At 38.1% G+C, this 16,699-nt stretch overlaps 1 protein-coding gene across 1 annotated transcript; it reads left to right on the top strand.

Moving 5' to 3' along the window:
- Nucleotides 1-370: 370 nt before the first annotated feature.
- Nucleotides 371-16,200, top strand: CDYL (chromodomain Y like; the record flags this gene model as incomplete). Its single annotated transcript, XM_015810828.1, has 5 exons — nucleotides 371-624; nucleotides 2,934-3,106; nucleotides 4,842-5,052; nucleotides 9,078-9,221; nucleotides 14,255-16,200. Coding segments are annotated over 5 exons (941 nt in total), but the record flags the coding sequence as incomplete, so codon positions are not given.
- Between the last annotated feature and the right edge of the window lie 499 nt (nucleotides 16,201-16,699).

Here is a 16,699-nt window from a genome sequence, read left to right as displayed (position 1 = left end):
ATATGTGCTCGTGTACTTTTTTAATATTTTGTATGTGTATGTATCTGTACTTTTTTACATTTTGCTATATCAGCAATGAAATAAAGATTTTTCTAAGAATTCAGTGTTGGTAATCTATCTTTTAATATCCCCCCATACCCTATTATCCATGTAGATATAATCCCCTCCTTCTCTCACATATATTCTGTAGAACCTTAAGCAGTTGCATTTCAGAAATGCTTTTTTATAAGCTTTCATTAACACATTTAGTGTTTGCTTCTGTTATGCTTTGCTATAGTATTTTGGTATTGCCATGTTTTCCATATAATAAGAATTTGATGTGCTTCCTGAATAAAGCTGAGGACTAAAAATACTGTAACCCTTTTCACAGGAACATCTACCTTTATAGAAGCCTTGGCAACCAATGGTACCAACATTCAGACATCAGTAACAGGAGTAGCAGCCAATAAACGAAGATTTATTGATGAAAGGAGAGATCAGCCTTTTGATAAAAGACTACGATTCAGTGTGCGGCAAACTGAAAGTGCTTACCGCTACAGAGACATTGTTGTCAGAAAACAAGATGGATTCACGCATATTTTATTATCCACCAAATCATCAGAGAACAATTCATTAAATCCAGAGGTTAGAGTTGTTTCATTGCTTTTGATTTTTTAACTGGGAGGGTGGGATTCCTGCTATCTCAGAAATTCACAACCACCTGTGCCCTAGTCACTTCCAGATTGGATTACTGTAATGTGCTCTACATGGGGCTGTTCTTGAAGAGTATTCAGAAGTTTCAACTAGGGCAACATGTTACACCTCTGCTCTGTGGGTTGCACTGATTGCCAGTTTGCTTCAAGGTCAATACAAGATGTTGGTTTTAATCTTTAAAATCCTTCATGGCATGGAGATCGCCTCTCCTTGATTACATCTGCCCAACCCATTAGATCTGCCAGAAAAGGTATGCTTAAGGTTTCATCTGCTAGAGCAGACATGTCAAACACAAGGCCCGGGGGCCGGATGAGGCCCACAAAGTGGTTTCATGTGGCCCGCGAAGCCATCCTGGAAACAGTGAGGGAACGGCCCCCGCTGCCTCGGCCCTGGCCCAGGCCAGCCGGGAACCAATGTATAATTTTGTGGTGGCCATCTTGGCGCTTGCCCCAGTGGACCATGCCTTGGCATTTGCCCTGGTCCCACCCCCTTCTGCCAGAGACCCTCAGATCTGTCCCACTCCTGCCCAGGCCCCCATAGGCCCCCTTGACACGAATGATGTAGAACTGGCCACGCCCACCCAGTAGGCCACACCCACTCCATCCATGCCCACCCAGTAGGCTGCACCCACTCTGGCCACACACACCCAGCCCCCCCCCAGGGCAACCGCAATGCTGATGTGGCCCTCAGTGAAATTGAGTTTGACACCCCTGTGCTAGGCCTTCTCTGCTGTGGCATCTCCTTATGGAACATTCTCCTCCCCAAAGTAAAGTTAGTTTTTCATCTGTTATTAGTCCCTCAAGACCTAGTTATGTCTTCAGGCTTGGGGTTCCAGAGGAACAATGATATTCTAAGATGGCTCTGTTATTGGGATTTATATTTATTCTCTCCTATGCTTGGTGGTTTACATATTTTTAATAATGAGTGTTCTATATTTTTAATAATAATTGTTTTATGTATTTATTGTTTTACTTGGTTGTATGCCACCGAGTGTCACTTTTTGTCAGTGGCCATATATTGATAAATAAATAGTGTAAAAATTAAAAGTTAAGCAGCACATCAATGGCAAAACATTAGTAAATTAGTAAATGCAGGTGAAGAGTTTAATGTTTGAGATAAGGATACAGAGGCATTTTCAGGAAAATTAGAATGATAGGGAGAGCTCAAAGATGCCTCATTGGTAGAACATGTTTCTTACAAAAAAAGTCCAGGCTTTCCATTTTTTTAAAATTTTCAGAGGGCCCTTAAGGAACAAAAGGTAAAGGGGTCCCTGTGGATTTTCCTCCATTAGTCATTGCCAACTATAGGGGATAGTGCTCATCTCCGTTTCAAGGCCATTGAGCCAGCGCTGTCTGAAGACATTTCTACGGTCATGTGGACAGCGTGACATCACAGAGCTCTGTTACCTTCCCACTATAATCGTACCTATTTATCTACACACATTTGGATGCTTTTGAACTGCTGGGGCAAGGACGGGAGCTCATCCTGTCACTTGGCGCTCGGGTCTCAAACCTGGGCTGCCAGCTTTCCAGACAACAAGCCCAGCATCTTAACCGCTGAGCCACTGCGCCACCCCTCCTTAAGAAATAAGTCTGCCTGAAACAGCATAAGTCACTGTCAATCCATTTCACCACTGCAAGTCATAAATTGGGAAATTATAAATTAAAACAAGTTATGAATTGTGCCACCGTATTATACTAGTAGTATTACACTGATATACTACTAGCAATCATATTAATTTCCATACCTAAAGTTCTATATATTTAAACATTTGGGTTAATGGAAATTAAAAGCTATTTGACAAGGATGTAAATATGAAGCTTCAACTTACCTTAAGTGATTTACTGATTTGCCTGTGTACCATTTTTCTGTATTTTGTATCTATAAATGACCTTATTTGTTAATTAAGATTTTCTGTCTAATTTTTCAGTGAATTTAGATATTCATAAACTTCAGGCTTATCCCTTGGGAATAAATACTGCTGAGCTTGGTAAAATTTAACACAACGCAAGTTAATATTGGTAATGCTTACATTTTAAAAACCTTTGTCCATTGTTGTCTGTCTTTTTTTTGGGGGGGGGGGAAGGACTTTTAGACTTGTCCTAAATTTAGATGTCGTGAATTGGTTACATATGCCACCTGCTGTTCATATTACAGAAATACTTGGTAAATGAAAAGCTTTTCAGAAGCAATATTCTATATCGTTTTTCCCCCCATGTGTTTCATGTATCACATTCCAGGTGATGAAAGAAGTCCAGAGTGCACTGAATACAGCAGCCGTTGATGACAGTAAACTTGTACTTCTTAGTGCAGTTGGCAGTGTTTTCTGTTGTGGCCTTGATTTCATTTATTTTATTCGACGTTTGACAGATGATAGAAAAAGGGAAAGTACTAAGATGGCAGATGCAATCAGGTTTGTAAAATTATTCTATTTGTGCTTAACCAAATCATGAGCTAAAACAGCTATTTGTGAAACCAAAACTGTTATTCCCAATTGTACTTGGATTTTTTTCCTCAGTCAGTAAATGGATTTAAATCAGAATATTTACCATTTTAGAGATATTGTAAAAGTGTCTACTTTCAAACTGGGAAGAGTTAAGCATGGTTAAACATGTTTCCAAGGCAGTTTTTATATTCGGAAGAATCTTATTGAATAGATGTAATTTTTACCTTTCATAAAAGTCTCATATTATGGGAAACCAGATTATCCAGAAAGGTTATTCAGACTAGATATTTGGAAATTATATGTTGAGAGAGTCTATGTGTATGGACCCTCCAACTCACAGAATGAGAGTTTAATTTTCTGCTTCCCAACCTCCCTGTTTCACTGAAAAGGAAATTTATTTATTATTAATACCAAATGTGAGAAGCATTGTTAAGAAATGACTCTATAAAAACTAAATCTTAATATCTAAAACAAAAATCAATGTTGAAGAGAAAAAAAATGAAATGTTTAACAATATATTATTCTCCAGCACAGGAGATGGAGAATCCACCAATGGGTTTTCTCTGTCTGCCTGCTCTTGAGTCCAAGTTAGCCAAACTTGACACGCCCCCTGTTGCTAGGAGACCCAGTCTTGACTTGGTCTCAAGCTCTTGAAGACTGAAGACGTGTCAGGTTTGGCTCTCAGGTTTTAGAGATCTTCAATTCAATTAGCAGGTCAGAGATCCATTGTTGAATTCTCCTTGCCTTAATTTTGGTACTTGTACATTTTTTGTTTTGTTTTTTTAAGTGTGTAATATGAAAAACTACAAGTCAGTTGCTTTATTTCTTATTATTTATCCTCAGTATTTAAAAAAAACATATTTTAGCAAACTATGTATTTTGTTCTTGAGGTAAAGTTCATTTTATAGCTGTAGTGTTTTTTATTTTCAAAAATATATTTTATATGTATTTATCAAATTGTTTTGAGCATCCTAGCAAAATATAGATAAGCCCTTGACTTACGACTACAGTTGAGCCCAAAATTTATGTTAGCAAGTGAGAGTTGTTAAGTGAGCTTTGCCCCATTTTTTACAACCATTTTTGCCATAGTTGTTAAGTGAATCACTGCATTGTTAAATTAGTAACACAGTTGTTAAGTGAATCTGGCTTCCTCATTGACTTTGCTTGTCAGGAGGTTGCAAAAGCTGATCACATGATCCTGGAACAAGAGAACTGTCATAAGTATGAATCAATTGCCAAGCATCTGAATTTTGAACACAAGACCATGAGGATGCTACAACAGTCCTAAGTGTGAAAAACACTCATAGGTCACTTTTTCAGTGCCGTTGTAACTTTGAATGGTCACTTAAATGAACTGTTGTAAGTTGAGAAATACCTGTAATAGAAATGTTCTAATAATTTTTTTAAAAACTACTTGAAGGCAAACACTGGTTACAAATAACTTGTGCTACTACGTTCACTTTCTCCTTTAGAGATTGATAATTAAATTTGATGCCCTCCCTCCATTTCACCTCCAATAAAATAGTGCTGTTACCAGTTCTTGTTTTATACTTTAATAGGAAAATGTGGTTGTGCCTGTCACATTTTCAAAAAAGTCTTTATAAACAGTAAGTACTGGAATAGTTACAATTTTGAAATAGATTTCACTAAAGTATATTGCTGCTAAAATGTGAGCTGTAACCATGTTCTTACTTTATTTCAGGAATTTTGTAAATACTTTTATTCAGTTTAAAAAGCCCATAATTGTTGCAGTAAATGGCCCAGCTATTGGACTTGGAGCATCTATATTACCACTATGTGATGTGGTATGGGCTAATGAGAAGGCTTGGTTTCAGACTCCATATACAACATTTGGGCAAAGTCCTGATGGATGTTCATCTCTCACATTCCCAAGAATAATGGGTCTGGCATCTGTAAGTAATCTGTAAAATACAGGTAATCCCCCAGGTACGAACATTCATGTAGCGAGTTTTCACAGAAACGAATTTATTCAGAAAGGTTACTTACATTAGAAATTCAAAATTGTGACCAAAAAGAGGCCTCTGTAGCCATGTGACTTGGATTCAGTCACTGCTACAAGCGGCGGCCATTTTAACTCTGTGACTTGTCTGTGCTGTTCAGGTTACGAATGTAGTTTCCTGAAGCTGGAAGAGGTGTGGGTTTTGTTTTTGTTTTTTTGTTTATCCCTGGTCACATGGCCAAACAAGAGCCAATGATTTTTGCAGCTGGAGCCTCCTGGGCTTCAGGACTGGAGTGCTAGAATTGCTTCTGTGAGTGTTTTAAAATATTTTTTTGTTGTTACTCTATAATGCTTGCAAACTGTTTGCAAGCACCACTTTGGAAACTGCTCTTCTTTTTAAGTACTGTACTTTGCAAACTATTGTGTTTGTAAGTACAATACTTTGCAAAGATAAAGTTTGTTCCGCATTTTCCTGGAAAGTGTAGAAATGCTAGCCAGCATCTACACAAAGCATTCTATAACCCTTGTGTTTCCTTGCTTTTATTTTGGAGATTAGCATATATTACTGGAGTTTGTAGGTTTTAAATTTAAATTGCCTTCAGAAATTGTGGGGGGCCCATCACTAAAAGCTTTTAAGAAGAGACTGGAGAGGCAATTATCAGAAATACTCTCTTGAGAGAGCAGTGGATTAGACTAGATGACCTCAAGGTCCCTTCCATCTCTGTTACTGTCTGCAGTTCTGTAAAGCCCTCCCCCATCTCCCTCTGGGTGCTTGGCTTGAGATTCTTAAGCTAATTAGTGGCAAGTGGTGTTTTTTTTTTTTTTTTTAAAAAGCAGACTAGCAACAAATGGGTTTTTTAAAAATAAATAAATAAAAAGCAGTTGCAAATGGAGAGCTCTGCAGCCTGCTTGGAGGCAATTTAGTTCCTGTGTCGAAGGATGCACCGGAAACAGTTGATGGTCGGCCGGCAGCAGCGCGGAAAGCCTCTCAGTTCAGGCAGCGATGAATGAATAAATCGGAGGAAATAGTCAGTTCTTCATTCATTTAATGGCCCATTTGATTCAGTTAATGAATTTGATTTTAAAAATTTGTAAAATTGAGTCTGATTCATTTGACAATTTTACTTATGAACCTAATGAGCAGACTCCATTAGGTTCGTACCTCGAGGACTACCTGTAAATATATATGCTATTTATTTATAACATTTGATGTGCCTATAGTTTTTAGTATAATTGAGTTGACATAACTATATATTTTTTTTATTGCATGTACCCCTCCAAAATGTCACATTTTGACTCATCCCGTATAAGGAAAATATTTTGGAATAAACCAGTAATTTTTCAGGATGAAAAGATTTCTGGCTCCTAAAATATAGCCATGTGCTTTTGTGCTGTTGGATTTTTGCATATTCACTTCTTTTTACTTACATTCTACCTTCTAAAGCAGCGGTTCTCAACCTATGGGTTGCGACCCCATTTGGGGTCGATCGACCATTTCACGGGGGTCGCCAAGCAAGGCTGTCCGCCATTTTTTTTCCCTTTTCCGGCGGGTGCCTTACCTCCCTTGAGCTGGGCCAGCTGATGGTCGGCCTGCTCCATCTCTGCTGCTTGCCAGCTACGCCTCGGGCAGCGCAGGGGGCGGAACCACGCATGTGCGGCGCTCCCGGGCAGGGAAAGTCCTCAACTTACGACCGGTTGGGTAGTCCTCGACTTACGGCCGATTTAGTCCTCGACTTACGACCGATTTAGTCCTCGACTTACGACCGATTGGGGGTTGCGGCATTAAAAAGGTTGAGAACCACTGTTCTAAAGTAAGCTAAGAGCTATTTTTATAAGGCTGAAGAGATGCTGGATTTAATTTGAAAAAGATGCTTCAGGACATGGGGGAGCATAAAAATACAAAAAATAAAAAACTTACATTAAAGCAGTCAAGCCTTTTTCTGGAGTCAGTTGAGATAAAATCAAGAAGGCAGTTGGGTATCCAATGAGAAGCAAATCATAGGTTTTTCAAATGCATCTGTGCAAGCTGAGCTTAAAATATATCATTTGTATGAAAGGTTTCCTAGTGTTTCAGATTGTATAAATGATTATAAACTATCTGAAGCTGGAATTAAGTCTTGTGGACTGATAGTCTAATAGTCTAATCTGCTTAGCCTACCATGTGTTGCTTCCTATTAATGAGGCAGTTGTTTTTCATGGTTACTTCAGAAGCTGTATAACCGTAGAGGAACCAGTAATGGACATTTCTGATTATAAGCATGCATAGTGAAAAAATTGGAAAATTTCAATATATTTGAAAGTATATTGAAAATATATTACACAGATTCTATTGTACTAAGAAATGTAAAAAAAATTTCTCTTAGAAAATATAGCGGAATAAAAATCTACAGAGCATGATTAATAAAGTACATAAAAAGTATGGCCTTTGATAAGCGTTCCCCCTCCCCTTTTCTCCTTTTTCTACATTTTTTTGGTATAGAAGAATCAATAGGTACCCTGTATTCAATAGGGGTGAAAATAGGTACCTGAAGCTCTGTAGAGGCTTTGTATCAATTTTTATACTTTAAAAACACTGGAACACCCCTCAATGTAATTAGTGAATTGAAATGGGTCATAAACGAACACTTGCACAAGCTATTTAAATTCATCAATATAAGAAATGGCTTGAAAATTGGCAAGGGAGAGAATTGTTTAGTTCTGAGGAAAAGATGCAGATTTATGCACATTTATTAACCTTATTCCTAAAGGTGTATAAAATAGATAACCTTTTTTTGTACAGGTGAGCTACAACACAGAGTCAAATAGCTTCCTGGTTTATCTTTTGGATTCTCATGTATTCAACTCCCATTGGAACAAAGGGATTGTAGACCCTAGACCAGTGATGGCGAATCTTTTAGAGACCAAGTGCCCAAAAACCACCCCCCGCCTCCCACCCTGTCTGCTCTGCCCCGCTCGCCCACAGGGCCACGCACCGCCTCCATGGCACGCTGCAGCAGATTTCCCAGGCAGCCCTGCAGCGCCATGGCATGCTATGGAGCATGAGAGCAGAGTCTTGTCCCTGCTGCCCGGCTATGTCCTTGGCTGGGCTGCTCCGTGTGGGCTGTGCCCGGGGGCGACTCTGCTCCAGGGGGACTGCTGGTGAGGGGGCCGTGGGGGGAGGTGGGGCTGGGGCGACAGCATGTGTGCCCACAGAGAGGGCTCCGAGTGCCGCCTCTGGCACGCGTGCCATAGGTTCGCCACCACTGCCCTAGACCTTGCATAACTATTTTGTTTTATTTTATTATTTTCCATCTAAAAATAATAAGGAATTTTATTAATATTTTTGAGATATTTCGGGGGATGGCAGTTCAAAGTTGAGAGAGAGAGACCCCAAAGGTCACAAAAATGACTGATAGAACTTACAAGTGGTCTGCAGGTTGTTTGCCATAGCTTGATTTCATAATCTGTTTCCCTTAACAAAGTTTCTCTATGGTAACTCTGTCAACTTCCTTTGAGCTATTATCATGCTTCAGCAATCAGTTCAAGTTGTTGACTTTAGAACTAATGATATCTTTTGCAATGGTTTGTTCTAGTTTTTGCTTTTCTTCTAATATTAACTAGATTTTTTTCCTTAAAGAAAAAGGATCTAGATGTAAGGATCTAGATTCCATATTTTGGCAATAAATAGATTTTTTTTTAAAATCACTCAATTTTAAATTAGATGAATAATCATTGGCAATTCTTTATGTAAATGATCAGACTACAATGCATGTCTTGGATCATAAATACTTTGAAACTCTTATGTAGGGCTAGAAGTTGACACTGAATTATTGTGTTGCTTTCAATATTTGCTTTATTTCAATTCAGCACACAAACAAAAAGTAACGTAATCTAGTTAATTGTTCCAAGTAAGGAGCATTTTTTATAAGCCACAGTGTTTATATTTAGAAATTTTTTATACTTTGTTATAACTTAACAAATAATTTCTATCTTTCTCAGGCAAATGAAATGTTATTTAGTGGAAGGAAGCTAACAGCACAAGAAGCATGTTCAAAAGGACTGGTGTCTCAAGTATTTTGGCCAGGAACATTCACACAGGAAGTTATGGTTCGAATTAAGGAACTTGTCACATGTAATTCAGTTGTAAGTTGCTTGCTTCTTTCAATAAAAGTTTAATACTCAGACTGTTATAATGATTAAGTATCCGTTCACAGAGTAAATTTAGTCTAAAACCATTTTGATCTGGCCCTCCAATATTCTGGGAAGGATTTTCACTATTCAGAACATACATGGGCAGATAGGGTTTCCACCAACTATTCCAGTTAACTTTGAACCCAAAAGCTGCCATTTTATTGCCTCTTCTTTTAAAAAGGCACTCAACTGCAGGTTGTAATATTTGACAGAGAGAAGGAAATGACGTGTGGATGAATTCTGCAAATAGGTTCCCAATATCCAACAGTGCATCATCAGTAGCTATAATGCAACTATTGTGTAATGCATAAATCCAGTAAAACAAATTTTAAGTGTTTATGGTAAGAATGCACTATAAAAATTCAGTTGTCTTGACTGTACTGGTATAAATATCTGGTCCAAAACTATGGAAGGAAAAAGGCGTGAAAACCATCTCTTGACTTTTTACCTGAACAGCTTAGTTCCAGTGAGGGGATTCAGCCAGTTCGCACCACTTTGGCAGAACTTGTAGCTAATTTTTTGTTGCCCAGGTCCAGAATGGACTTCTGGAAGCGGCATCCACACAGAGAACCGGTTGTTCACATATTTGAATCCCACCATTGCTTAGTTCCATCACATTTCTCTGTTTAATTTAGAATTTCTTACTGTATAATAACTTACTTACAAAATAAAAACATGTCTGCATTTAATTATCTGCTAATGCAGAATGTAAGGTTTATAATATGCTGAACTCCCACCACCATTACAAAATAATTTGTTGCTGCTGCATTAGATATGATAAGATCATACACCTGCATTCTAGTGGTCATCCTGAGTGGGGGCAGTATACATTTTGCAATCCATTAAAAGTACTTCAAGTGTGCTTTCAACTGTATTCTTCTAATCTATTTGGATGGCATTCTGGAATAGTTCCACAGTGTAGGATGAGATTTGCAATGGAGTGTGGATTGCAACTTGCTGTTTAGCATCTAGTCTTGATTTAGTACATATTATTATTAGCAAAAGATGCTTATATAACCAAACCAGATTTTTTTAGATTTAGATTTTTTAGATTTTATTAAATTTATACCCCGCCCTTCTCCCGGAGGACTCAGGGCGGCTTACAGCCAGTTTAAAACAGTAATACAATACAAAATTTAAAAAGATTAAAAATAAATATTTAAATTTGGCCGCTTCTACTAAAAATTTAATTTAAAACCCCTTTAAAATACCCCTAGGCCAGTCCTGCCNTCCAGAGGGTGGGTGCTCCGACAGAGAAGGCTCTCCCCCTGGGGGTCGCCAGCCGACACTGTCTGGCTGACGGCACCCTGAGGAGGCCCTCTCTGTGGGAGCGTATCGGCCGGTGGGAGGCAATCTGTGGCAGAAGGCGGTCTCGGAGGTAACCAGGTCCAATGCCATGGTGCGCTTTGAAGATGATAATCAACACCTTAAAGCGCACCCGGAAGGCCACAGGCAGCCAGTGCAGCTCGCGCAGCAGCGGCGTTACATGGGAGCGACGAGTCGCTCCCATCACCGCCCGCGCGGCCGCATTCTGGACCAACTGGAGCCTCCGAGTGCTCCTCAAGGGGAGCCCCATGTAGAGAGCATTACAGTAGTCCAGGCGGGAGGTGACAAGAGCATGGGTGAGACAGCTGGGTAGCTTCAATGAAGAATGAAAGATACTAGCTTCCACACTGCAGCTGTCTTGTTGTCACCCCAGCCTTAATTACAGTTGGGGATGTTAATGTTTCTTCACTAAGTTTTCTTGCAGCAATTAAAACCCACTTGCATGTCTTCTGTGCATGCACATACCCATTTTTAGCACAGCATCTAAGTTAATTGCAGTCCCACCACAGCCTGCTAGAGGGATTGAGGCAGTTAGTCTTTCTGAGATAATATTTGCACTTTACTGTCTGTGCTTTGCGGTTTTAAAATGCTAATTTAGGAAAATTTAAAAGTCAACTGTATTCTAAACTGAATATATACTACTTATACATTAAATGCTTGCTCACTTTTACCCTTAACAGTCCTTTCCACATTTATCTGTAATCAAAGAAGTTGTGTAATAGAGCAGTGATATGGGGGAATGAACATGCAATCAAACCACAAGGGAGAGCAACATGTTGAAATAGCACTTCAGATGTGCAAAGAGTGCGACTGTACATCAGAATTCAGATGAGAGGATTCCTCCAGGATCTCTTCAAGTAGCAACAGAATGCCTTTTGCAGACATGTGGTTGTTTCGGAAAATTGTTGAACAAAATAATGTTCTGGAACACTTCATGCTGCCCTAAATCAGTGAGATTCTGTTGACATTTCTTTCACATTTAGTAAAACAAAGCTAAAATAAATTTATTCTATATTGATGTGTCCTACATGTATTTCTAGTTGTTTTGCTATTTCATTAGCCCAAATCAGTTGAACTGAAACATTTGATAAGGGAAGAAAAATTGAGTAAAGGGTACTAATAGGAAAATCCTATTTCATGCAGCAAATCAGTTTGAAATATATTCAAAAACCTGCCTGCGCACGTGAAAGAGAGGAAACAGACTTTTTCATTTGCCTTTTTTTAATCCTTGGGTTTATATTCTCTTTCCCTTGAAACCCAAGGAAAAGATTTGATTTGTGCAAATTCCAAGTCTACTACCAGTTTGGTGACTTTCCGGGGGCAGAGAGGCTGTTGAGTGAGAGCAGCCATTGGATTTCTGACTGCTTTCTACATGTCTTCCGTTCCTTCCTTTCTCCGGGTGGGGAATCCTTTTTTTATATGAAAAGGGCAGACTAGAGGAAAGATAGCCTCAGAGATTATTGGATTGGCTTAACATTTAATCTGTAGAGTTTTATTTGTGAAATTGCCAATGAAAGTCCCTGAAAAGTGTTAATTTTAGCATGCCTGAACAGCTGTGCATATAAACATAAATCATTTCAAAGTAGAGTCACCCTGTCAGTTAGTGTCACTTTGACTTTTATTTGACGAGCATTCTTTCCATTCCAATTGCCCAATTCATTTCATACTATGCATTCATATTGTTGCCAACTGTATGAAGGAAAGAGTTTATAATGTAGACCAGGGGTGTCAAACTGCCGTCCTACAGGCCAGACGCGTCACACAGAAGCCGTGCCCACCCCACTGCTGGCAATGGCAAAAATGTCCCGATATGTTGCGCGACGTCACGTGATGTGGCGAGTTTGACATGTCTGATGTAGACTTTTTCTGCCAAAATAAGGTTGGGGGGGGGGTTTGTTGTTAATCTATTACTGCTAGTGCTAATTTTAATGCAAAACTATTTTTATGCAAATTAAACTCACGGAAGAACGTCAAAAATGTAGCATGGAAAAATAAATCATTGCTGAAGGGAAGGCGAAATTTTCTTAAAAGTTGATGGTCCCTGTGTTTCTTTTTCCTTTTTTGTCTGTTTTTCCTTTCTTGGCGGTTCAGACAGCCTATATTTTCAAAAGTGTTCTCTGTTTATCAAAGTGCTTGGCAAAAGAGTATTTGTTGGCCTTTCCCTGATTCTCCAGAGTTCCAGCAGGTGAATGTAGAGACTTCATTCTCTAATCTGGACCACAAATAGAGACGGAAGAATTCCTCTCCTGGCTCTACAATTGTGGTCATTAGCACTCACCTATGTCTATATGCATGGTATTCAATTATTTTTATTAATAACATGGAGAAAGAAATTAAGGGAATGCTAATCAGTTTTGTAGATGATACAAATAAGATAACTAATATCATAAAAGGCAAAGATAAATTCAGAATGGGCCAAAAGAAATGCAGTAGTCTTTTACAGCAGGGGTCCCCAACCCCCGGTCCGTGGACCAGTACTGGGACGTGGCATGCCAGCAACCGGTCTGCACAAACAAGCAAAGCCCCATCCACAGGATGCAGGCAGCACACAAAACCACGCCCCTGCCCCCCGTCCGCGGAAAAACCTCTCCACGGAACCGGTCCCTGGTGCCCAAAAGGTTGGGGACCTCTGTTTTACAGAAACAAATGCAATATTATTAATTTAGCAAACAAAAATTCTTATCTCAGGAATGGAACTTTTGAAAAGAAAATTGTAATGAAAATTAATTGCAGAGAGAGACAGTTTAATTTAGGCAGTAGCTTAAAAACTGGGAGACTGTGACTTCTGCTCCCAACTTAAGTACTTTTTCTCAGTTCTAGGAAGGAGGCAACGGCAAACCTCTTCCAAAAAACCTTGCCAAGTTGCCAGGATTCAACACTTGAGTCAAAGGCACCCCCGTCCCCAAAAAGTTAATTCCAAACTGAGTATCTATTGCTTTTGATGATTTTTTTAAATTCTACTCTTTTAGATAAACAGCTCTTGATAGATTTCAAATGTACAAGTATTTAGACATGCAAAGTATTCCAGTTTTCAGGTCTATGATTCAATTATTGGCTTGAATCTTTTCCCAGACCGAAGGATAGATTGGAAATACACTGTTCAGTTTTTAATTTGGTACTTCTCTGAATTTGCAATTCAGTTCCTAGATCAGCAGAAACAAAAAGTATAAAATGCAATGTTGAAGGCAAAATAACTTTAGAAATCCATATTTTAATAAATACAGTACATTCAGACATTTATGTTGCTAAAATAAACGTTTTGAAACATTTTAAATATTTTGTGACCTTTTAAAGAAGGCATTGATGCAGAGTTAGGATAGAGTAGATATAACTGATAAGATATAACCGACAAAATATAAGTACACTGATTTTTCATTCATATGTGAAATGCCTACTCTGTTATATACCTTCTTAGAGAGGAGTGGCTGCCACTGATTCCTATTAGGAAAAGTGAATGGCTTATTTTTAAAAGAGAAAGAAGAATTGTGTTCAAGCTGTGATTCTCCTGTGATTATCTGCCATCCATAGTAAAGCAGAGCACTTACAGCAACAGTCTCCATTCACATGCTTACTCTCTGACCACTATTTGTGAATAACACATGTGTTGAATATTAAATAATACCATGCCTGTGCTTTCTTTGTTTTTAAATTCAATGTAGGTACTTGAAGAATCCAAAGGTTTAGTTCGTAGTATTATGAAGATGGACTTGGAACAAGCCAATGATAAGGAGTGTGAAGTTTTAAAGAAAATTTGGGGTTCTGCTCAAGGGATGGACTCAATGTTAAAATACTTACAGAAGAAGATTGATGAATTTTGAAGAGATGTGCATTGACACTGGATTGTATTTACTTGGGCATCTGGATTTCATCAATACCCTAACTGAAAGTAAAATAAAACATACCTAAGGCTCAGAAAATGTGGGCTAAAAGGTAGAGGAACATGGTTTTATGGTCAAGGGTTTTTAAAAGAAGTACTGTATGTTAAGCATTGAACAATTTTTTTTCTTTTTTCCACACACACACACACACACATATAAATATATATAAATATATATATATATATATATTATATTTCTTTATATACACAAACTAAAATATATAATGGAGTGCACTACCAAACTTTTGTCTTCTACTTTGTTATCATTGGCTAGTACTGTATCAGAAGAAAATGGTGAATAAAATGAGATGTTGCATTATTTTGTATGTGGCAGGAAAGTCCTGAAGCAATGACTATTTTTTCACTAGAGTCCAGAGTTAAAACGGGTATTGGCCGGCCCTTACTTTCACTGCCCAAAAAGTCAGTTAAGAAGAGGCATTGCCTTGAATTTTGAGAAAGGTTTAAAAATACCTCAAATAATGATGTGTTCTAAAAAAAAAAAATATTTTTTAAGAAAAAAAAATACCCTATATAGAAAATGCCCCTCCTCCCCCAGATACCCAAGTGTGCTCAGGATTTATTCTATACAAACACTCAGCCCTTCATGTTTTGGGGAACATGCCCCATTCTGACCCAGATAGCATGAAGATGCCAGTTTCTTGTAAAAAAAAAAAAAGTTTTGTTTTGCAGTATTAGTGAATCACTGAAATACCATATATATTATGGATTAAATAATAGTTTAGTCTTAGTGGTTTTATAAAAAGTTAGGGTTTTTTAATTATTTTACTACATAATTGCTTCGATTGCTGGGTGAAAAAAACTATATACATTGTTTTGTTCTGTTTGCTTGTTTAAAGAAATACACCAAAAATATATATATTATGTTCATCTTTAGCCTCCTGTAGAATATATTTTATTTAATAAGTTAAAATTTGTGTGGCACACTATTAATTATTCCTTTTTCATGCTATCTTATCTTAGCTGTCTGTTGTCTTTTGTCAATGCTTTTAATCTTAATTTTACACTATGACCCTGATCCAGAGAACTCTCCGTGCAGCAACAGGCTCTAGGCATTTTGCAAGGCATTGGATGAGGTTCCCCTCCAGAGAACAGGAATAGTGCTTTTAATTGAAGTGGGTACGTAGAGGTATTGCTTTTCTATTTGGCAGGCTATATTGATGCAGGATTACTATCCGTGGCCTCCCAACCCTACATCAAGTGTTGGAGGCAGCCCCTCCATTTTCCATCAAACACACACAGTGCCCTTTTCTGCATATGGGACTGCATCCAGAAGGGCAATGTGCTGGTGAAATTCTGTTTTCATGCCTTTTCTGGATCAGGGTGCATAATAGACAGTCTGGTATACAAGGGTGCCCTGTGTAAATAGACCTATTTTGCATTCCTGTTGGGAGTGTATGATGATTCCTACTCCAGATATCTACTAGGATTTAGATATCTATACTTGCAATCTTACTGAATGTATGAAGAATGGGGGAAATTTAAACCTTATTTTTGTACAGTTTGAAACTTTATACTTGGAGCCTGACCACCTCATCCTAGCAGAAAGATGTACAGTGTGTAAATCTGCTTTTCCTTGGGTTGGTACAGTATTTTTGCATCTGTGGGACCTAATTTTTGTTGTTCTAGTAGTTTGAACTATATATAAACTGTACAATCTGTAAAGTTTTTATAGAATAAATATTCAGCTGTGAACCTGTTAAAATAAAACTAATATTTCTTAACACCTCTTAAAAGTGCTGCAAAGTGTTGTCCTTATTCTCCATTCAGTGTTCTTTCATCTTTCCCCAGGAAATGCATTTTTATAGCTTTGAGGTCTTTTTTGAACTGTGGTCTGAAGTAATTCTTGTAAATTTTAATATTTTTCCCAGACTGTATGTCTTAATTTCCTGTTTTGCAGCAAAAGCAACTTTTAAAAGGAATATAGAAAACTCACTGGATTAATTCTTAAGTTTGGTTACTCTACCTCTTAGATTCTGGAATGCAGGTACAAAAGTATAAACACTTTCCCTTGGTGTCATGTGGAGACATCAGTCTCTACTGTAACCTTACTTGTGCTGTCTCTAAAACCAGGGTAAAAAAACAGAATAATATGATTCAATTTCCAGAGGACTAATCTCTTCACATCTGAACAACTGCAGTGCGTTTGCAGAAAAAGGCTCAAATTACTACTGTATGTTGCTTTTTTAAAAAATTGGCTTAAGACAAA

This window comes from Protobothrops mucrosquamatus, unplaced genomic scaffold (assembly GCF_001527695.2).
Source record: "Protobothrops mucrosquamatus isolate PMUCROS unplaced genomic scaffold, P.Mucros_1.0 scaffold23, whole genome shotgun sequence".
NCBI lineage: Eukaryota > Metazoa > Chordata > Lepidosauria > Squamata > Viperidae > Protobothrops > Protobothrops mucrosquamatus.
Note: the sequence above shows the minus strand (reverse complement) of the source record. Positions and strands in the feature narration are given on the sequence as shown.